The sequence below is a fragment of the Pongo pygmaeus genome, chromosome 3 (assembly GCF_028885625.2).
Source record: "Pongo pygmaeus isolate AG05252 chromosome 3, NHGRI_mPonPyg2-v2.0_pri, whole genome shotgun sequence".
NCBI lineage: Eukaryota > Metazoa > Chordata > Mammalia > Primates > Hominidae > Pongo > Pongo pygmaeus.
This window is the reverse complement of record NC_072376.2, coordinates 55,287,148-55,311,569: the sequence shown is the minus strand read 5'-3', so window position 1 is coordinate 55,311,569 and position 24,422 is coordinate 55,287,148. Positions and strand designations below refer to the sequence as shown.

General features: G+C 31.8%; 1 protein-coding gene across 24 annotated transcripts in view; it reads left to right on the top strand.

Annotated features, from left to right (window-relative positions):
* Positions 1-24,422, top strand: part of ADGRL3 (adhesion G protein-coupled receptor L3) — an 849,533-nt gene that overhangs the window by 805,899 nt on the left and 19,212 nt on the right. For 15 of the 24 annotated variants that reach the window (XM_063663660.1, XM_063663656.1, XM_063663647.1 and 12 more), the window contains 4 exons: positions 143-169; positions 2,736-2,904; positions 9,019-9,144; positions 15,755-15,851. In XM_063663660.1, the coding sequence (XP_063519730.1) occupies positions 143-169; positions 2,736-2,904; positions 9,019-9,144; positions 15,755-15,851 (419 nt within the window). The remainder of the gene's footprint in view (positions 1-142; positions 170-2,735; positions 2,905-9,018; positions 9,145-15,754; positions 15,852-24,422) is intronic. The other 9 variants (XM_063663661.1, XM_054484631.2, XM_063663662.1 and 6 more) reach the window with 1 other exon arrangement.

Here is a 24,422-nt window from a genome sequence, read left to right as displayed (position 1 = left end):
CTAGATATAAAGGATAATGATTTCTTTTAGGGAGGTGGGGGACAGAGGCCTTTGGGGACCAGGAGAATATTTTTCATATGAAATTCTTTGTCATAAAATGCTAATGTTGGTGTTCTTGTCTTTATGTCTATGCATTCTTTAGCTATGAGGATAACAGACCCTTCATCAAGTAAGAATGACCTGAATGGCTGATAAATTCCATTTATCAGTGTGGTCCCATGAACCAGCTGTCAGATCAGTACTGAAAAATCATTAGAGCTTCTGTCATTCATATAGAGGCAGAAGAGCAAACTGTGCAGGAAAATAATCTGGCATACAACCCATATGCAGAATAAATATGCTGCAGGTGTATTGCCAAAAAAAAATTCTGCTTCATCTCTGTTAATTGGATATCACCTGAATTCAGTGCCACAGCAATAACAATTTCCTGTGGTACAGACTTGTTTCTCTTTTAATAGCTTCCCTTTCATTGTGATGTGTTCCTCTGTGCCACATACGTCCGCTTTTCTGTTGTTTGTTTGGGCATCATTCATCTAAAATTATTCTGTCATTTACTGGTATATCTTCAAAATGATCTTACAGGTATAAAACTACCCAATTACAATTGATATTAATGAATTGTTATACTAAATATAAATAAAGAAAAAAATGCCTTCTTCAAAATTAATTTTTACATATGCAAAATTATCTCTTTCAAATTTGACACCTGTCACTTGATTAATGATCTAATCTGTATGAATATATTTCAGTATCTGAAATAAAGCTACAAGTCTGTACTAATCTAATAAATATGAACATAAATGTTAACATTTAGACATTTTTCGGATGCATATTTTAAAATTACAAGTCCTGCAAAAATAAACTAAGATTGGTAAACTATGGGCAACCTTGCTGTAGACTTTCAGTTTGTTCTTCTGGTGAAGAGTCCTTTGTTTTCATTTTTCTCCAGTGCCATTTCACTTCTTCTTCATGCTTTTGCTTGCTTTTTTTTTTTTTTTTTTTTTTTTTTTAAGAAATCGGGACTCATTGCAGTTGTCTACCATTAACTCTTGGGCCCATCATGTGTTTTCCAGTGGTTAATACCTGACTTAAGTATTTGATCCTATTATTTTATTTTTCAATCTAAATAGCAATATTGCCTTGATTTAATGGCAATTCTTATTTTTTCTTTTTCCAACGTCCATTAAGAAGCTGAGAGCTTTTCCTTGAAAGTTAGTATACTTCTGAATCCAGATGTAGAATAAAATATTAACACCTAAAATGTTTTGTGATTCATATAAGCAAACATGTAATATGTAATAGCAAAACTCCCTTAGAGATTTTTTATTCAAGAATGTTGATGTTTTCAATTAAACATGTTAAATATAGTGAGCATTTAAACATGAAATACAGTGGCTGATTGTTATGGGAGAAAAATAGTAAATATTTATAATTATTTTTAATAAGACTTTAATAATTAACTACTTCGGGACCATATCTTTCTTAAGATGCAGTTCTCTCTAAAAAACAAATTGAACTCAGCTTCAGATTATGATAAACATATATGATTTTTCCCTTTCATTTTATAAAGTTTCAATCCCTGTAAATATATCTTCCTAAGACATTATAGTGGAAGATAATAATCTGCTGGAAAGAAATATGAATTTACCCTATTCAAGGAAGATGTGCTGGGAATAAAGAGGTTGGGCTTATTAGTGTATAGCGATCTCTACTGATTTGGTCCTGTTCTCCCATATACTTAGGAGTTGAGAAGGATTTCATTTCAATTATGAGTCCCATCTGTTGCAAGAACATTTTATCTTGATATTCAATACATAACTTAACCACAAATATATGAATTTTGTTACCTGCTTATACTCTTGCAAATGACATCTTGGAGGAAACTAAGAGAATGGAGTGGGAGTGAGAACTTGTCTTTCATTCCATACTACTCCGTTCATACCACCCCATCTTCATTCTCAGCTTCATCTTCTCCCTTGAGTTTACAGACACTTCAAAGAAATGAAGGTTCCCTGAGCCTTCAAAATTTTTTTCAACAAAGCTGCCAAATGACTGATTTCTAAAATCTACTACAACATAGCATAGAAGTGAGTGATCCAAAGGCTGAAGGAGAGTAGAAACAATGTTTCCATTAGAGTGGAACTATTTTTTCCATCTATTATCCGTCACGCTTAGTCTTTATAAATATAGAATTAGACAAGTGGGGCTCATTAAATTCATACATGTACTTCAAATCCATGTATTTCCTCCTAATATGAGTTATATTTTTGTCAGTAAACAATAAAATTTTTGTGGAAAAAGAGGAAATTTTGAAAAAGCGAGATAAAAATGTGTCAGAAGCAGCACTAATAGAGGGAAATCAATCAAACAAATGTTACCACTGTGAGACCAGTGAAGACTAACAGCTTTATAGCCTGCTTTCCTGTTGCCATTCACCATAATTACACCTCATGCCATTTGCATATGTGCTGCAAATACATGAATAATTTATGGTACAAATCTGCTTTTGCTTAAATGAATTTCTGTGTTCATAACATTTTCATTCATGTATATCTCCTCAAGCTTGAAAACTTGTAGTCTCATTAAAACCTTAAAGTACTTACACCACCTGTCTTACATTTTCTGTCAATAAAAGTTACTGTAACATTTTTTTCAGTGTCGTATTGTTGATCTGATATGATTGTTAATTAAAGATCAATTATTTAATAACCCTTAATTTTCTCTTCTCTCTACAGGTCATGGGTTATAGGTGCAATAGCTCTTCTCTGCCTATTAGGATTGACCTGGGCCTTTGGACTCATGTATATTAATGAAAGCACAGTCATCATGGCGTATCTCTTCACCATTTTCAATTCTCTACAGGGAATGTTTATATTTATTTTCCATTGTGTCCTACAGAAGAAGGTAAGCTAGAATTATTTTTTTTAAATATAAATGGCATACATTTCGTGATAGCAAAGCAGCCACAACATATTCTAATATATTATTCTTGATATATTTGTCTACAAGAAATAAAGACACTCATCTTTTATAATAGTAAAGCAAAACAAACCCAAAATACAAGCATAATAGTTGGTGAGAGTGTCCAACAGTAAAAAACAATAAACACATTTTCTGATTTAAACAGTGAACAAAAATTATTTTCTTATAGATTTGACTTTATAGTCTTTAATATTCCCATTGGTGGCCAAATGGATTTGTGTATTAGGAAGTAATTATTTTCTAAAAATGTTGTGGAGGCACGAGTTATACACACACACACACACACACACACACACACACACACGGATATATATCAGTATAGGAAATATACATGTGTATATGTGTATATATTTCTGTTTCTTCAAACACTAGTTTACATTAGAACCTATAAATGTCTACACAGCTTATGGTAAAATAATATACATTTATATTTTTTGAATGAATGATGGAATAGTTAATAATGGTCTCTATATTTCTTTCCCTTGAAAGCATTTATTATGAAATCTAAGAGTTGAATTATTAGAATGCAATTTTTTACATGTATCTATTTTTGCAAATGTTTACATTTGTAAGGACTTAATATATATATAAATTTTCAAAATCAATTGTAAACACTAAATATTTTGATTACTTTTTTTAAAATCCCAAGATTGATTTTCCAATCTTATACACTTTAACTTTATTTAAAATGTGGTCTCGGTAGGTCCAGTCACAACGACCCCTCAACCAGATTGCCTGGGTTTGAATCTCTGTTTTTCTATTTAAAAACTTATGTGACTTTTGGCAAGTTAATTAACCTCCCCACGTCTCAGTTTACTCATGTGTGACATGGAGGGGGTAAAAATAATTATAAAATATTCAAAGAAATAGCTCTGAAAATGAGGTAGAAAATTATGCTTTAAAATTTGTGGGAAAGAAACAATAAGATTTATAATTTTTCTTTGGAAAACAAAGGAAATAAAAAGTAAAGATATCCCTTTGTAGGATTTTTAATTTTAGAGACTGGTGGGACCAAAACAAGAAGTTGAAAAGAGTGTCCACTTGTCAAGATGGACAAACATAAAAGAAAACACTACTCTTTTTTTAATTTTAGATGGTGGTAGATATCTAAAATGTGTTGACATGATCGCAAATACAGAATAGACTAGTAATGATGAGTCAGGTTTCTAAATGTAGGTTACAGAAAAGAAAAGAGGTTACATTAGAATGGATGCATTCTAATCTAATTCATTAGAATTCTCCTTAAAAAGAGGTTGTTTTAAAATAGATGAATCCTGCTATAACAGGATATTTAAAAAAATTAAAATAAAATAAAATAGATGAACCCTCCAAATAATTAATATGTACACCCCCAAAATTACAGAAGCCTGCCTCAACATATGTTTATGTTTTACTCATTGCCCAATGGATGGGGTGGCCCCATGAAGGGACATAGGCTGATGAAGATTCAAACAACCTCAATCTATAATTTTATAGTCCTCTTGGGTTTTGACATCCAACAGGAAGTCTGGGAGAGAGAGAGATGATTTTGTGATTTGAAAGTGGCTCACATGACTTCTACTAATTTTTTTTTTATCAGATAGGATTCTATCGATGGTACCACCTAAACTGCAAGGGAGACAGAAAAACATAGTATAGCTTTTTTAGTCAGAAAGAGAAGAAACTGGATATGGTGAATAGATGGCAGTCTGCCACACTTAATGTATTTAAGAATAGGAGACATGTAAATGGTGAGTGAGAATAGAGCTGGAAGGAAGAACGAGAATCAAGATGATACACTGAATTAAAGATAGGAGAAAATGTCAAGAAGAAGACAGTGGTTGGTATTCTAAAAGACTTCGGAGAAGTCAGAGAGACTAAAACTTGGGGAAGATGTCTAGATTTGGATAGAAGAAAGCCATAACTGATGCTCAAGAGAAATATATATAAAAAATGTGAGCAAAATCAGGAGATTAAGGGAAATGGTAGCATTTGCCCATGATAAAAAGGGAATATATTAGGTCATTATGATCAGTCATAACATATTGAAGTATAGTAGATTTATTTGCCTGTCTATTTTGTACATTAGCTGGAAATTTGGACCAACATAATTTTTAAATTTTATTTAAACTTTTTTTACTAACTCATTAAGAAGTAATTTTTAAATTTTAAAGTTAATTTGGAAATTTTCTACAAAGCAGAAAAGAAATTTTTGTACTTTACACACAGATTATTTTGCTTTGAGTATTTTTTTGTTAGCCAACGCCTCTTTCAGTTTTCCCAATATTAATAAAAATGTTATTTTAATTTTTCTTGTCTTAACATAAGCATATCACTGGAATAAGTAAGAATTGCATTTGGTACCCAGTTAGAGATTTTACATCTCAAGACCCTAAAACAAATTTAGAGTTTTTAGTATATTTAACATAAGTTAAATTTTAAAATATATATGTCATCAAGTTCAATTTTGTGATTCATTAAAACAGAGTTCCGGAAACTGTGGCTCATGAGCCAAATTCATCCAGCTGCCTTTTATTTTTACAGCCAGGAAGCCAGGAATGGTTACTACATTTTCAATACATAAAGTTTAATATAAGTATATACACCCTATCCTTAGTTTTGGCTCCTGACTCAAAAAACTTAAAATATTGACTATCTAGACCTTATAGAAAAACTTGCCAGGCCCTGATTTTGAAAGCTTATTTTCATGATTTACAATAACAAGTAATACATATTGTTCTTTCATCCATTCCGTGTTTTGAATTTTAAAACTTTGGTCACATTTGTATTTGGTGTCAAGAATATGGGCCAACATCAGAAAATACAGAAAACATATAATTATTTTTGGTTTTTATTTTGTATAAAAACTGTCATGTACTTGTCTTTGAAACTGAAGAAATGGTTGGGAGGTACTTTTTCTTTTAAGCCATCTGATTAAATTTCACTAACATGCCATCACTGGTATAGTTGCTTATATATTTTGATTAGAGAAATATGAAGTATTTCATATTTGAAAATTGCTGTCTTGTTGAATTATTTGTTGATTGTTTCAACTTACTCATAAAATTAAAATTTTTGAGTCTCAGTCTTTTTCTGAGTATGGATTGTGTAAACAGTTTTCCACTGGTCACATTAAAGTGGTCACTTTTACTTTTGTCATACATTCAAATATTTGATATATTCTCAGAGCTTCCATGATCATTTTGTTTCTGATATGAGAAATATCAGAAATATTTTATTGGTAAGGTATATTCTCTTTCCTGTCTTCTATATTCTAGAACAGCATCACACCAAAATAGGATATCATCTGACTAGGGTAACTAAGATGCAGTGCCATGTGAAATAGTAGATTAGAATATGCAAATGATTGAACAATCAAATAACTGCTTTTTTGTAATCTAAAAAATGTTTCCTGGACATGGTCCATGTTTTTTTTTCTTCTTTTTAAGACATATGCTTACCATTTCAAATCAAATCACAGCAAAATAAAGTCAGTATAATGATTCAGTAAGTAATGTAGCTAATGCGAGACTTGGCATCACCAAATATCTTGATTTTCTAGTTGTTTATATTATCAGTTCAGAATATTTAATCTTTGTTGGAAAATGCAAATAGCCCACGATGAATTATTGTGGCTTAAACAATATTGCTGATTTTGTAACAGGAGGGAGAGTGGTTCTCTTTCTGTCTTCTTTGCCTTTATTCCTCATTGTACTGAAATATTTGTTTAGGTTTACATCACTTCATTCAAATACCCTTTCTCATCTAGAAGGAAACATATCATTTGCCGTGTACCTCAGGAAAATAATGTGGGATGTTGCGGGGGAAGTTATGATCAAAGTTTAGGTTCCTAGAGATGCTTCATAAATCAGTAGAAATTACTAAACTATTATTGATACTGCTTACTTTTGGTTAGACATTATTTTAAGCCTTCTCAAGTTCTAATTAAAGCATTTGTCCTCATTCTTTCCAGACACAAAGAAGGAGATAATTAATAGATTATTTTAATAACAATATTAGTAATATACAATGCCTGTGCTGGTCAATGATTTCATGTTCCAAATGTGGCAACTTAGAGCTTTTTGATCATAGAGCACCCATGAAATTTAGATTTTTCTCCTAAGGCACATCGCTTGACTTTTCAGTCTTGTAGTTTACTCTCATTGCTTAATCCATTTCAGTCTCCTCATCTATAAAATGAGGGTAATAATTATTTTCAAAGTCATTTTGAGGGACATACCTAGCACAATTCCTGACACATGATAGTTAAAAAGTAGAAGTTTCTTCTTTTCACCCTCCCTACAGATGCATCTTAGAAACACACATAACTGGCTATAGCCCGATTTCCTTTTTAAAAATAAACAAAATATGGACTGACTTGTAAACACTGAACAAAAATAATTATCTCTAATTCTAATTATTGATAAATGTACCACAGAAGAGACTGGTTGCAAAACAAATCAATAGCATTTTAAATACATTAAAAATAAGTAACTTTGCCATGCCAGAGCAGAGAAAGGCCTTAAAGACCAGCACACCATAACCCTGTTTTGTTCATTCTATTCTTTATGGTGAGAATGCCTTTTTCTCCTCTTCTCCCTTATCCTTTATTTCAACTTCACTCTGTAAATTAATTCCAGCCACTCTTTTGAAGACTTTCTGTGAAGCCCTCTTCCCCAAGAAGCCCTCCTTGGACCCCCACACCTACTTCCTGCAGGCACTCCTCTTCTATGCTTGAGTCACCTGACCCTATCTCCATCATTGTTCTTATCACATAATAAGCACTCAATTAATGTGAGTTCTTTGAGCAAATCTGCATATGTTCTGTCTTTAATTCTCCTATATCTTTGACACAATGAATTTTACAATAATAAGATGAAATGTTCCCATTTGGAATACTAAATTTAATGTATCATTTACATACCTTTTTTGCTTTTGATTCTAAATAACAGCCCTTTTTAAAGCACATGTTGAAAACTTTGATTTAAAGAAAATCTTATTTGAATATTACATTATCATAAGTTGTGGAAAAAATGAACTAATGTGAAATCAAATACATAAAGGCCTAAGAATAGTTTATATATATGATGTTGTTTCATAATATAAATTCCTGAACATATAATTGATATAATAGGATGTCCCTTTGTTGTTATTGATAGTAGATATGTGATTTAAGGCAGTTACTGTTTATTTTTATGTGCCTTGTTCAATTAAATAGGCAGTAATAAAAATTTTAGACATGATAAAATATTTACCAAAAGTTGATATATTTCTCTGATTGAAAACATCAGCTAAAAGTCTTCTTTTTCCCTGTAATTTTATACTATAACCAAGATTAAGTATTTAAACAATAATGCTATAAAGAAAAGCAATTATATTTCTCTGTGATTATTGAGTAGAACTATTTTGAAGGACTAAATTTACAATCTTTTGAATTTTTGTTCTCAATTTGAACATTTGATCTCTTTTAAGAGAAATAAACTTCAGAGAAATATAGACTTAGAAGAAATGATTAGCCCAAAATATTCATATTTTCTGTCTTTAAATTTCCTTTCTCTGCTTTCTCACTTTCTCTGATATTTCTCTCTCTCTCTCTTTCTATCTCCCCCACTTCTTACCCTACTTCTTCCACCCCACTCTCTGTAACTTCCTAAGTAGGCTTCTACCTAAAGAACAACAGCTACAATGCCCTTGCACCAACAGGCTACTTTATATCAAATTTATGAAGCTAAAAATAGTATCCTCAATGGGCTTAAGTATATGTTCTTGGAACTAAGAGAAAGTACCATATGATGTGATGGGAGGTGTGTGAGTGTGTGTGTATGAGTGTGTGTGTGTGTGTGTGTTTTAAAAGGCTCCAGTTAGGCAAAATTTCAAGCTTGACAGTATGAATATAATTATGTTGTACTGTAAAATATATGCTGAACAGACTTTCTTACATCTGTAGGGCAAGGAAATAATTACATTATCTAAAAATAAAACTCACATACATTGTCTACTTTTGTTCCTACCTGCAATGAATTACTTGCTAACAGAAGTTAATATTTAATTGGCTAGGTACGAAAAGAGTATGGGAAATGCCTGCGAACACATTGCTGTAGTGGCAAAAGTACAGAGAGTTCCATTGGTTCAGGGAAAACATCTGGTTCTCGAACTCCTGGACGCTACTCCACAGGCTCACAGGTAAACAATATTTGTTCACTGAAATGAAGTAATTCTTAACTATACCAGTTACTGTCCCTTATGATTGGAGCTAATTTCTAGTCTGTGTTTAACACATCGTTTTTTTTTTGTTGTTTCACTGTGTCTCCCATGGGAATGATTCTGACAGAAATGGAAGAAACTAAAACTGTAATAATACGATGAAATTTGAGTCTGCAAATTTGAAGTTTGCATAATAATGACTTCAGATTGTTTTCAGTTCAATAAATGCAGCAGGTAAAGAAAGGAATTTGCCATTTCATCCAAAATTCAAAGAAAGTAACATTTCATATATATAGAAATGTGATATATTGATATGATTCTAATTCTTATAATTCTTCTAACTAGTATAATAATTATCACAAACTGACACAATTTACATATAATATGGTATGTTTAGTAAAAATAACTATGACTCAACTATAATATGTGCTGAAAAGTTGAAGAAGAGTCAGGGCAGTGAAGAATACTACAACAGCATTATTAAACATAGCTGGTCTAAGCTCCACTCTCATTCGCCCAGCACTAGACATAGCAGCATAGTACCTTACCAGAAAAATGTTAAGCTTTTAGGTAAACTGTGTGCCATTTTTCCCAGGGCACAGTGTCAGCTCAAAGATTATTAAATAGAAATTTTAGCAACTCTTGGATGTTAAGATGAGCCAGTCAAATAAAAGATATAGAATTGTGTAGGTCATGAGTGAGTTTGGTTCAAGCTAGCAAACTAGTATTATTTGTTTGTTTTTTGAGACAGAGTCTCACTCTGTTGCCCCGGCTGGAGTGCAGTGGTACAATCTCAGCTCGCTGAAACCCCTTCCTCCTGGGTTCAAGCAATCTTCCCACCTCAGCCTCCAGCCTCCCAAGTAACTGGGACCACAGGCGTGTGCCACCATGCCCAGATAATTTTTGTGTTTTTTGTAGAGATGGTGTTTTGCCATGTTGGCTGGACTGGTCTCAAACTCCTGGCCTCAAGTGATCCGCCTGCCTTGGCCTCCCAAAGTGCTGGGATTATAGTTGTGAGTCACCCAGACTAGTGTTTTTAAGATTGCATGATTCAGTAGAAAAAAAAGGCATGTTTTCAGTGTTGCCAATTAAATTTTTCTGAGGAAGGCTTGAGTTTAAATTGATAAGTAAAGTTATAAATCAAGAATTAATTTTTCTTAACTCTTTTAGCTCAACCTATAAATCTAATTATTGTTTCATAAATTTGGTTATTTTATATAAAATAAGAGTGATTGCTTCATTTTTTATTTGATGGATGTTCAATTGGCTTGTAAGCTTAATAGATTAAATTTCCCTAAATAATTTCATTTATATGCTTAGAAAATTTAATTTCTTTATACCTTTTAAATATCATTTATAAATTTAATGTATCTGATTGTCTCAAACACATCAACTGTCAGACTAGTCATACACAGCTAACTAGCACTTGAACACAGTTATAAATTAATGGATGACCAGTGTTTTCATAAACAGTTTCCTCACCAATTGAGTTTTAATCTTACAAATAAAACCATATCTTTAATATCAATCTAATATTTCCAATTAAAATTTTAAAAACTAACATATAACTGTCAAAAATATCAGGCTATGTTAAATAATTTTACCAACCACAATCATGAAACTTAAATATAATTGCATGATTATTAATAATCTGAATTTGATTTATTTTTTACACACCACACTGAGGTTGTAAAGTTGCAAATCAGAAGAACAATTGTCCCAACTCAGATGGATGGAAATTTCTGAGTTTAGGACTACTAAATTTGCCAAATAGAGATCTGAGTTTTCACATAAGAGTGGGGGCAGACCAGGATGATGCTTATAGCATAAGCCCCTTTTATAATTAATGCCTTTATTTTCAGACTCATAATCCCTTGCTCTTCCTGTTTTTGTAATAACTTTTTCCATGACGTTTCAATTGATATTACTAAGATTCCCTATATCATCCAGCATGATTAGATCCCGCATGCTTTTCACATTACTGAGCTCATCAGCCACCATCCAATAGTCATTTTATTGACATATATCATTAATATTATAATAATATTTAGGAGTCTCATTTACTACTTTACGACAGAGTTGTGCAATGTTTAGCAATACTTCTAAACTACGAGTTAAGGCAGTGCAGCTCAATGGAATAATAATAAACTCTGTGGGTGGGTATACCTTGTTTTGAATCTTGGCCTTGCCACGTACCAGCTATGACACAGAGCAAGTTACTAATTTCATTGACACTCAGTTTTTTCATCTGTAAAATGGTGATAATAAATACTGACGTCTTAAGTTGCTAAGAAGATTGAACTAATATACACAAAACAGAATAAATGGTGCTCAATAAACAGTGGTTGCTACCATTTATTACTGTTGTTATTATAGAATATTATTATATATATTTTTAAGTTGTATCATATTTTTCTCCTTACTCTTGTAATTTGTAATATCACAATTCTACTCTTGGAAAATAATTTACATTTTTTTCTTATACTTAATATAATACTAATTCTGATTAACTATGACCAGCCAAGCCTATGTAAGGTTATAGTTACTTAAATCTATATTATTTGTTTAGGTAAGACTAATAAATACATTTCCCACTAATTATGGCCACCCATAAGCAAATGCTAAAATATTGATATTAAGACAAAATTTGGGGAGTATGGATGCATCTTTCACATAACAGCACTTCTAAAATAACTATCTCTATATATTATGATTTTTTATTTAGAAATATTGAGTGCCTTCTATATAATGCCATCAATCTTCTAATCTCTGGGGATAAAATGGTTAAAAGACGTATAACTTCCCCTGTGATCTGGAACTTTTATTCTAGTATTGGGAGACAGAAAATGTATTAATAGCAAACAACCCAACAAAAATATCAAATGGGAAAGCTGATGGAGAACAAAAATATGATGATGTCAATTAGCCAGGTGGCTACTTGGATTAGATGCTGGAGAAAGACTACCTTTGGAAGTGATACTTATGCCAAAGTCTGAGTTACAAGATTCTAAATGAAAGGAGAAAAGGAAATTCAGGGGAACAGAATTCTAAGTGAGAAAATGGCTAATGCAAAGCCTTTACGGTGTGGAGAACTTACAAAAAATATTGGCCAAAGTAGGTTAGAGGGAGAACAAGACAGAAAGTCAAGGAAAAAGGGAAGAGACAGATCCCTAGGTATTTGTAACAGTATGAAAATTACATTTTGTTTTGATTACTTTGGATAGCCACTGAGATAATTTAGAAATGAAAGTGACAGGATATAATCCGCATGTAGTAAACATTATGTTGCTACATTGTGGATAATGTAGGGGATGATGGCCAAGACTAAAAAGTAAAAATCCTCTTCACCTCTTGCTCCTCCAAACTTACTTCCTAGTCCTAAACGCTTATAAAAGTTTTATAATATGCATCAGTCACACAAACATATATTCACAGAAACGGGTGTAACTTTTTTAAACTATGGACTGAAATAATATCTCTTGACTTTCTTATAATTGTTTTGTCATTTATCTTTCATATATTTTATTGATTTTTGGATATATTTGCTTTTTATTATATATTTGAAAAATAAAAAGTGAAATATGTATATGAAATATTGAAACATTTTAATAAAATGAACACCCGTGAACTCAACATCCAACCTAGGAAATAGAACATTTTCAATATGTTTTCCTCTTTATTTAACCTCTCCCTAACCAATCCCTATGCCTTCCTCCAGAGAGGCTCCTAAATTTTGTTTTTCCATGCCCGCAACTTATTCTAATCATTTCTCTCCCTCCAAAAAATGTTGTTCAGCATTCCTTTTTTAAATCTTTGTTTAAAAATGGTATTTTATTGTGTGTAGTCTTCTCTGACTTGTGTTTTTCACTCCCATATTCTAAATCCCTTCCTGGTTCATTCCATAAACATCTAAGTGTGGCCTCTGTGCCATACACTATATACCTTTTCCTCTGCCTGCAATACTTCTCCTTTTTCTCCTTTTCCTCTTAAACTATATTTGGTATAGTGCAATGAGTTGTTAACCTCCTGCACTCAGGAGCCAGATGACTGCATTCCAATGCTGGTTATTAGGGCTGTGCCATCGGACATGTTCATCAACCGCTGTGCTTGGTTTTTCTAATGTATAGTATTACCTTCCTCATGGAGTTCTTGTGAGGTTTTGATGGGTGAATACATGAAAGGTATATAGTATGGAAAAGAGAGCATAGAAAAAATTAATTGATATAGATGTATATGCACACACATGCACATATATAATATACATACACTATGTATGTATGTGCCAAGTGTATGTACCTCAATGAACAAAAAAGACAAAAATTCTGTTTTCATAGAGCCTCAAGCCTAATGCAGACATCAGACATTAAATATTAGACATTAAATGGATAGCTATTAAATATAAACGTAAGAAATAATTATATAATACATGGTATTTATCGTAGGAGATGTTAGTGACTGTTGGGAGGATGTAGTAGGGGAAAAGGGACTGAGATGTGATTGGATTGTGTGGGTAGCCTACAATTCTATGTAGGGTGTTATACCTTCAGAAAAAAATATTTTAGAGTTAAAAAGATAAAGGAATTATGCATACCTGTATCTGGGAGAAGAGCACCCCAGACAGAGAAAACAACCAACATTGCCAAGCTCTGAGGCACAAACATGCCTGGCATGTTAGAGAACAGCAAGGGGACAGGTGCAGCTAGAGCAGAGAGGGAAGATTAATAGGAGATGAGATAATGGGGACTGCTCATATAAATATCACCTAACAATAACTTCATCAACTCCCAGACAAAATGTTACTTCTTCAGTCTGCATTGCTGTCAGACTCCCTAGGCAAGGACATATCCCTTAATATATGGTAAAAATATATGGTATAATTGGTAAAAATCTTTAAAAATTCTGTAGTATAATGAGTAGTCACAAAAGTATACAAAACATAAGTGTATGGCACAATTAATTATTACCACTTCCCAGGCCAAGTATTAGTATACTGAGAATACCTTGGAAACCCTTTGAACCCCTCTCAATCATTAACCTCCAAACATAACCACTATCTTAGCTTTTAATAGCACATTTTAGTTTGCATATTGTGATACTTATTCACCTGAAATCACTTAGTAAATACTCTTTTATGTTTTCCTTTGTCCCCGAGACATCTACATTACTGCAGGAGGCTATGAGCTTTTAATTTTCTTTGCTTTATATTATTGTATAGTTTATTCATCCATCCTACCATTGACAGTCATTTTGTTTGATCATATTTCAGCTATAATAGTTAATGACTGTATGGAGATTCGTGGGCATATTGTACTTTTGCATTTATTTTTGTGATAATTTGACTAATCTGTTACTAGTTTAGCAGCTCCATAACGGTCAAGACATTTTGTGCTTACATTTCACCTTTGTATCTTATAGGTTAGTATTTGGCAGGCAATAGAGGGTAATTAATATTTTTAATTAATTAATTAACCAACTAATAAAACAAATGTGAGAGACTGGCTCCCAACATTGTCCTTTTGTTTATTAGTTTTCTGTGTGTGTCTGTGTCTGTGTGTGTGTGCATGCACACATTTGTCAACCTAGGGAAAATATGATATACAACAATATTTCTGAAGAGTAAGCATGTTCCAAGATTCATAAAATCAATTGTCTAATATTCTAAGATTGGTTACTCCCATTATTCAAGGAGTTCAAATGTATTTGGAACAGAACTCATTGTAGGCATGGTTTCATAAGTAGTAGTAATGTTTCTTATAACTATTTCAGCCTTGGAAAAACTTCTGAAAATATTTTGTTTCTTCCTCACAAGATTGTTAATGCTTTTTTGACCCATAACTCAGTAAAATGCTATAACAGAATAAAAAAGAAAAAAATCCCCCAATGGAAAAAGTTTATAATATCTGACACTTAGAAATTTGAATTTAAGAATGTCAATAATAATTTAAGAATTTTTAGTTATCTATAAAACTTCCTATGGAAGCAATGAATCAACTAACTTTATATTCTTCAAACAAAGAAAAGTCAGGATAGTTATGTAATCCCTAAAATTACATTGATCTTCGTATAAAAGTTATGGAAAATTTAAGTTCGGTAGCATTTTAATAATGTTCTATTTTCTTTTCTTAGCAAACTCTTTTGCAAGATTCTGATTGCTTAAACTAAATCTTTTGTTAGAACTGGCAATTTAATGCATAGTTAAACTTTCCCATTCCAATAAAAGTTACAGTAAAAATAATTTGTTTTACCTTGGAAATTAAAATTTTCTAATTCTAACTGTCTGAAGATATATACCTCTGTATATCTTCAACATATTTAAATTGGTGTAGTATTTTACATTTATTTCTTTTTTCATGGTTATAATTATCTTTGGTATATAGGCATTTAGGAATACAGTTAATGAGAATCATGTATTATCATGAAAGTTATTTCTGATGTTCTTATGCTACTGTACCGCAAACATGTAGTTGTCTATTTGCCAAATGCTAGAAACAAAGGTCTCACATAACTATGACAGAAAAGAAAAGAATGATTTGTGTGAAAATTCACTGCATCATGAGTTCATTTTCTTTCTGCCTTTTCCCCCATCCAGAGCCGAATCCGTAGAATGTGGAATGACACGGTTCGAAAGCAGTCAGAGTCTTCCTTTATTACTGGAGACATAAACAGTTCAGCGTCACTCAACAGAGGTAATTAGAAATAATTTTTCGTATTTATTACTTTTCTGATTACTTTAAGAAGTCCTTAAATTCATTGCTTTATTTGCAACTTCTGAACCTGTTCCACATGACAGAAATATTGTAAGAACATAAAACTTGGTTGAGTGTAGCAATGTGTTCCGTTATTCATAAGCTGCTTTAAAAAAAAATCCTGAATTTTCCAGAAGTCTTTTCCAAAAGGAAATTAGAAAATAAGAAAGTTTTTTTCCTAGTCATCTGCTGCTGCTATAAACTGGAGAGCTGTCAGGCCTTATTGGAAGCCGTGAAAATGGGCAATTATGTGGCTATATAGTCGGCTAAGCATCATAGAGTTCCACATTGTCTTAGGTATAAAGCAATTTCATAGTCTTTGCGGAAGTAAAAGTATACTGTCTAATACATACTTAAGGCAACCTGTGTACTTGGAAAAACTCACATCTTAATATCTAAAAGACTTATCTGGATAATATTGGATATTTAAAGATATAGGAAAAAAGATACTTTTGGGTATATTATGATTTTTGTGTATGTGCTTGTCGTTCAATGCTCCCTGGGCAGCATTTAGATTTTTGAAATGAAGAAATGAAGTTCCCTTAATCTATTGTTTTGTTTGTGATTGAGTTTTTTTCCTTGATCTTTGCATTCTCTCTCTCTCTTTTTCTCTCTCTCTTTCTCTCTCTCTCTTTCTCTTTCTCTCTCTCTCTCTCTCTTTCTCTTTCTCTCTCAGCCTCTCTCTCTTTCTGTGTGTGTATGTGTGGGGATATGATTAGAATTCATTTTGCTGCAGTAAAAATGACTAGATGCAACATTTGTGAAGACCAAAAGACTACTACAGTCAGCAATGAGAAATATTTAGAATATAGTTTTATCTGAGAAGGAGGCATTTGCATGAATTTAAGTTATTTTTATGATCGATATTATTATTTTGTATCCCCAAACTAGAATTATTATTTTGTTTTTAACTTATTTCTGTTAGTTTTTTGTTATATTTTATGCTACTTAGGAAGAAATAATGTAATAATTATGGCTTATAATTCAGAAAGATTCAGATGCTAGTACTCTCAATTATTTGTACTCAAGTACAAACAATTTCATCTTATCTATATAAAGAAGTTAGGACAGGCAGTGTCAAAACTGAATTTGATGCAGGGATCCATGTTTTAATATAATCTTAATTGAGTTTCATGTGTTGTTTGGAGCAACAATATAGTAACTATGAACTAGTGATGATTTAAAATTATCTACATCACTTTTTCTTGATTAGTAAGAATAGTGAGTGAGAATATTCCTCCAAATATGAAGAAAATGTATTAAAATAAAACAGCTACCTCCTGGTATTTTGTTTCATTATTAGTTTGTTTTTATTGGCTAGAATATATTAATTTAGACAATATATCTCAAGTATTCTTATCTTGTTCAATGTAGTTTTAATATTTAGTTTGTGAAAATTTCTTTTAATATGAGTATTCTAACTTTTTGACATTACTTTTAAATCATAAAGAACAAATTACTTACAAAAACCTCCATAACTTAGGATTAATTTGCTTACATATGACTAATTTTCTGTATTCTTTAAACAATTCCATATATAAGAAAATTTACTGCATGTTCCAAGAAAGAGAACTGTCCTTACCTATAGGATTTACTGATAGAACTATCTTTCATTTAATGATCCCAGAAGGCATTGAATAATTATTGATTAAACAAAGAATGAGGTAATATGATTTTAATGATGAATTGTTTGTATATTAGGATAAATAAAATATGTAAAATTATTATTTTGTCTAATATTGTTGTCTAAATTCATGTAAAGATAGTAAGGTGTGTCAGTTCAGTAAAAACTGCTATGAATGCATACTATTTATGGGCTTAAAGTTAATCACTATATAACACTATTAGTTTCTTCCTTTTTAATTGCTTCTCAAGAATTTAATCAACTTTGAATATAGTGATTTGTGGATAACTGGATCAATTTGAAATATATTTAAAGGAAATAATATTAGTTTATATTGGCCGGTCATATGTTTAAGTCTGTTTATCAAAATCTCTAGTTTTAAAGGATATTTCATACAGCTGTTAAAGGAAGGGTATACAATTTCTTGTGACATTGAATAAGTTAATTTAATGATGACTTTGTGTAGAGAATTAAATTGCATTTGTAATTTAAAGGGTGCCCAGGTAGTGATCATTTCATCAGGATATATATTCTTCCTTTCACTTAGTGACTTTATTGGTGCTAGAAATCATAGTGATCTTCTTCACTTCCTATATTAATTTCTTAGTCCCCCTCAAGTCAGAAACTCCTAGTTTTATTCTCATCTTATTTTTTAATCTTAGATGAGTGGACTACTTGAAATTTTGTTTCTTCATATTATGTCTCTGAAGATAGTCTTTAACCTCCTTCTTTAATCTTGTCTTATTTCCCAGGGTCCTATCTTCCCTGCATTCAGGCATGTGTATCATATTTAGGTAGGTGACATCCAAGATTCATCTTTTCAGATAAACAGTCACCTAAGCAACATAGTTATTCACTTCTGTTAATGCAAAAGATTATATTCTCTATTACTAAAATAAAAATCTAGATACTACATCTTTACATCTTCATATATTCTAACTTCCCATTCATTTAGTTTTTTATAGATAGTGTTTTTTTTTAAATTCAGACTCCATTTTCCTTTCTTTGTAAGTTAGATGTATTGAATCTCTTATTTTTGTCTTTAAGATAGCTCTGATCCTTGAAAATGACAAGCTGTTGTCCAAAAATTAGTCCTATTTTTAATTTAGGTTTTCTTCCCTGTTCATTCCACTGGTCAATTCATCAAAAAAGTATTTTTTTATAATTTTGTATGTCTTATCTTCTATTCTTACAAACAAGAATCAATCATTATCATCTTTAGGATCCATTAGGAATAAAGAATACATCATGCAGTGTAGAACTACTTTTCAATGGTATTCTTTTTTTAAACCATCTCAAATATTCTGTTCTTGAATCAGCTTGTTGTAGCATAACTATGAGATTACCTTTCTAGATTTCCCAATGTGATAAATTTGATTACTATTGGGATTTTACTCCTTGGAAGCGTGTGAAGCCTTGGAAGATTTATTGATATAATAATTTTCAATGAGTATATTAATTCCTTTATATTCTCTTTGGAAGTTTGTTGTTTCATCACTTTATCTCTTTAAAATCTTTCATTAAAATTGTACTTTCAATATCTATAAACATGAAGGTGTTTCACAAAATGTTTTCTGTACATTTTCAAATATTTTTCTCCAGCCAACCTGTTTGGCACAATGTTACACACTTAGACAAATTCAGAATTCCTTGAGGCCAATAAGCCAGCACTACTATCAAGTTAACTTTAGCGATCCAACTATATACACAAGTAGAAGGAGCTTTAGAAGAGCTGTAAGGTGATGGTTGATTATAGAGAGTTTCAACAAAGATGAACTCTTGGCCAGACCCAAGTTTTTACAAACTCATAGGACTTCAGGATGGTTTATTCATTGGTTCATTTAAATATTTACTATTTTGCTCATACCTTGAAGATTTAGTCAGCACTCAATCCCCAATCTCCTCCCAGGGCTGTTGGAAATCTAATTCAAATCTCTAGTAGCTCCAACTTTCTGGTAGCGGTGGAAATGACTTTTAGCTAGAGTAGTCTTTTCCACCCATATCTCCTACCAATAATCTCTGCAGGCCAAATCTTATCTTGAGCTATTTATTTATTTATTTACTTTTATTTGTTTTATTTTATTATTTATTTATTTATTTTTGAGACAGAGTCTTGCTCTGTTGCCCAGGCTGGAGTTCAGTGGCATGATCTCAGCTCACTGCAACCTCCATCTCCCCAGTTCAAGCAATTCTCCTGCCTCAGCCTCCTGAGTAGCTGGGATTATAGACACACACCACCACACCCAGCTAATTTTTGTATTTTTAGTAGAGACGGGGTTTCACCATGTTGGCCAGGCTGGTCTTGAACTCCTGACCTTGTGATCCACCCGCCTTGGCCTCCCAAAGTGCTGGGATTACAGGCGTGAGCCACCACGCCTGGCTATTTTTATTTTTTTGAGCCAGGGTCTCCCTCTGTCACCCAGTTTGGAGTGCAATAGCACGATCATAGCTCAATGAAGCCTCGAACTCCTGGGCTCAAGTGATCCTCATGCTTCGGGGTCCTGAGTAGCTAGAACTAGAGGCTCCCACACCATTTTCTTTTTTTTTAACTTTTTTTAGGGATAGGGTTTTGCTATGTTGCCCAGGCTGGTCTTGAAGTCCTGGCCTCAAGCAATCCTTCTGCCTCAGTCTCCCAAAGTGCTGGGATTACAGACAAGAGCCTCTGTGCCTAGCCTTGAACTATTTAGATTAACAATACCTCTAAAACTTCAGTTTGATCCAAAAATGAAATGTTTACTGAGACATTCCCTCTGACAGTGGCATGAATTGTTAAATATTTCTACTTTTTTAGTAACTCTATGTAGAAATTAGGATATTTTCTGAAACTAGGCTTTATCTTATTGTAAATATTATATTTGTTAGGCTTTATGTCATCATAAATATTTTATCTATTGGCTTTATCTCATCATAAATATTATATTTTTCATTTTCTTTTTATTTAATTAGTTAGAATGAGGTCAGAGACTTCCCTTTGAAAATCAAGTTTTGCTAAGTAGCTCTTACCAATATGGATCTTTGAATCACAAAAGAGTGCCCCATTCCCACCCCAGCCCTGAAGTTATTGCAAAAATATTCAATTTGAGTAGTAGAATGAGAAAACAGGGCATTATTTTTCTTCTGGAACAATTGCTTGGCTGGCATCATGGCTTTTTATTTTTCCCTAATCTCCCGTCTTCCATCTTGTCAACCTCCCACACAAGTTAATTTGATTTAGATTTTTATGCATAGAGATCTGACTAGTAAGGTATATTTATTTGAGCCAAATTTAGTTGTTATATATAGGAAGACTGATCTGTAGATGTGTGGCACTTATTTATAAATGCTGATGGATTCTCTTTTCAGAGTTCAGACCTTTATTAATCTGCAGAAGCATTCTCAGTAAATATATGTAATTGGTAAAACTGTGATTTCCTATGACAATGGATTTATTTTCATAGATTTTTAAGGGTAAATTTTGGCTCATAGCTAGTGGCATTACTACCTACTGAAAAGTGACCCCATCTGTTAGGAGTATGGTTGCTACAGAGGGGAAAGATGCTGCTATCAAATAGATATTTGCAAGTAGTTGATCTACTCATTTTAGTTTTGCATTAATAGTTCTAAGAATGGACACCTGAGTTTTAATCCAGAGACTTCTGGCAAATTGCTTAACTTCTCAGGGTCTATGCAATAGGTAAATAAATAGTTGTCACTTCAGAAGGTCCTTGAGAGGAGTAAATGAATATATTAATATGTAAATTGCTTACAACAGGGCCTGGAACATAATTATTATTATTGTTTTATTCAGAAGTTCACTTATGCTTTCTAAAAAATGAAAACTTGTCCTTGCTAGTGCCTTCAAGTAATCAGATATTTAAATCCATCATTCACTACCGAAGTTTTGTTTTCATTTTTATTTTGCAGAGGTGGGAAGAATGAAGTGGTTAACTGAATGCCAAGTAAAATAAACAATAATAGATTGTGCTACCCTGGAGGCTAACAAAAAAATAAAATAATAAAACTGAATTGTCACTTCTAAATTAGAAATTAAATGCACATTGCATCTGCTTATTTGTATTTCCCACTTTTGATTTATAACCATGTTTTAGCATCAAAGAAATAAAGGTAATATATTTCTTCTCCCTACCTTAGATAATGACATAAGCAAACACTGCCTTCACTTTTCTTCTAAGCCCTGTCCTCTCCCTTCAGAAGCTTAGAGAACACTATTCCAATTCAGACAGCTCTTCTGAATAACCAATTATGTAGTGGAGCAGGGATGTGGCTCAGAACCCTTTTTAACAAAAGTTTTCTCAGAGCCTGTATTGTCTTTCCCAGGAGGTTGGTCACTGAGGCAGAAGAACCTTCAAAATAAATCACCTGCCACCCCATTAATATTCAGGCTTCTAAACATATTTTGCTTTTATATTTTTAAAGAAAAAATGCAAATGAAAAAATCTAAGTGGTGTTTTACTGCGATTAATGATTTATATAAATTAAAGCTACTAGGGCAGAACACTCATACTCATTCACTGTAGTTTATTAATGTCAATAAATATAATTTGACTCATATGCATAAAATAGTCTGTATTGCCCCAAAGCCTTGCTGTTCTGAAGGATTATAAAATCACTGGTTGTAAATATTAACCAGCTCCTAGTATAATCTGACATCTACTTATGAAATTTGCAAAAACAGTTAATAATGTTAGCTATGCAAGTTAACAAATCAGAGTAACCTATATAACAAACTATTTTTATTTTGAACAAGCATTATACTGATATGAATGCAAATATAAGTATTCAATGACATAGTTAAATTTTTCTTTTAAGAATTACTATTATATTTATGTCTAGTATGTCTATAATTTTGTTCTTTATGTTCTGTGTAAATGAGGCAACAGCATTCTGTGTGTATATATACATATACACAAAGGATATATATATACACAAATAATATGTGTGTATATATGTGTGTATATATATATACAAAGAATATGTGTGTGTGTATATATATATATATATACACACAAAGGGTATATATGTACATGTTATTGATAGACACAATCAGAAGAGGAACAATAAAATAAAGAAGCCTGTGTTAGGAAAATCAGTTTAATAACACAAAGGCAAAATAGGCTCAGATTTTTTAAGTGAGATGCTGAGTCAGATAATTAAACGAGGCTGTTAATATCCAGGTTTTTAACCCAAGGAAGCCAAATAATTTTCAGAGTTAACTCTCCATTCAAGTGGAAAAATGAAGTATATGAAATATTGATGTCCATCAATCCAGGGCAAAGGTCCTTGGCTATAAATTGTTGGCAGGATCTGAAAAAGAAAAAAATCTTATTGCTTACTCAGCAAGTCCTTCTTATGCATTGTGTTCAACTTTGTCTCTGATATGACTCATCCAAGTAATCCAGTCTCTCACAGCCAACTAAACAATAATAAACAGTTTGTATTTATTATTATTGTTAACCTAAAGCTCTCATAGATCCTTTTAAAAAGAGAGGTTTTAAAAATTCTATTTAATTTCCTCATGTTTATTGATTTATTACGTTATTACCTCACATATTATGAGCAGTATTTCTTACCTCTATTATGAATCAAACAAGCTGCAGTGAGCTACCTTGATAAATTCTAAATATACGTGCTATAGAATATTTCCACTTAGCTCTAAAATATTACTATTTGTTTCACGTAGGTTATTGAAGATGTAATTTTTAAAAATTCCTATTTTTAGAGCTAAGTGTGAAGATTCCAACTTAGGAGTTGCTGGTGTTCTTTTCTCTGATAGAACACAATATATGCCTCCTTATATTTGTTGATAAATTTGGTGTTTCTCCTTTAATGTGTGTGTAGTCATTTGCATATTGTACTCTGTTCATTATTTATTATCCATTTTCTTTATATCCATGAAGACACTGAGTTTCTTGGTAGTCAAAGTAACTTGTCCAAGATCACATGACTATTAAAAGCAACATGTAGATTCCAAACAAGGTCTTTCCGACCACAAAGCCCTATACAAGATAACAAAAACATTTATTCTTTTTTTTTTCATTCTTTTCATATAATGACAATTTTTCATGAAGTTGAAGATTAGAACATAGATATAGTCATTTGAAGGAAGTATTTCAAAATGACCTTTATTTTTATCACCTAATATGGAAAATAGATATTCTTAACAGTGAAGTTATTCACATCTTTATTTCTAAAATTCTTTCATGTATTATTCATTTGCTTCCATTTTATTTTGTTCTAAGCACAGTTTTTTTAGAGTGGATTCTTCCTATCCATGTAAGGAAAAAAATGCTCAAAAAAACTGAATATATGAGGATATAGATTGGCAAACCACATATTACTTTTACAAAACTATTTTTGATATAGAATATGTTGAATTATTATACATTATTGTCCAATTGTAGGGCTTAGATTGTAAGAAGAATTTCATTGTCATTTTTCTTTCCTGGAAGCTTTCAAAGTATTTTATTTGTAGAATCTTTTTTATTTTAATTTAAAATTTTTATATTTCAGTACAAGGATGAATATTTTGGTGAGAGCAAAGATTATGTTAGAAAAACAGGTAAATAGCTTTTCCCTATGATCATGTAGTAATAAAAAAGATATAACTTTTCCCAGATCTTTGTGCTCCTGAATCTGATATTTTTTGAAGCTGTGCCCATTTCTGTCAGGACAATACAGCAATGCCTGGAATAAGTAGAATATATATTTCAGTTGAAATTTCAGTGATAATATTATAAATTAAAATTCTTATTATTGTATTGCTAATTCTGGTTTTAACAAAAACTATGATATGTTTTATAATTCAGAATTTTAAAACAAATAAAACATGAACTGTGTCTCTCATCTGGAAAAGTGTTCCTGCTAATATTGTAAACATAAAGGTTGTG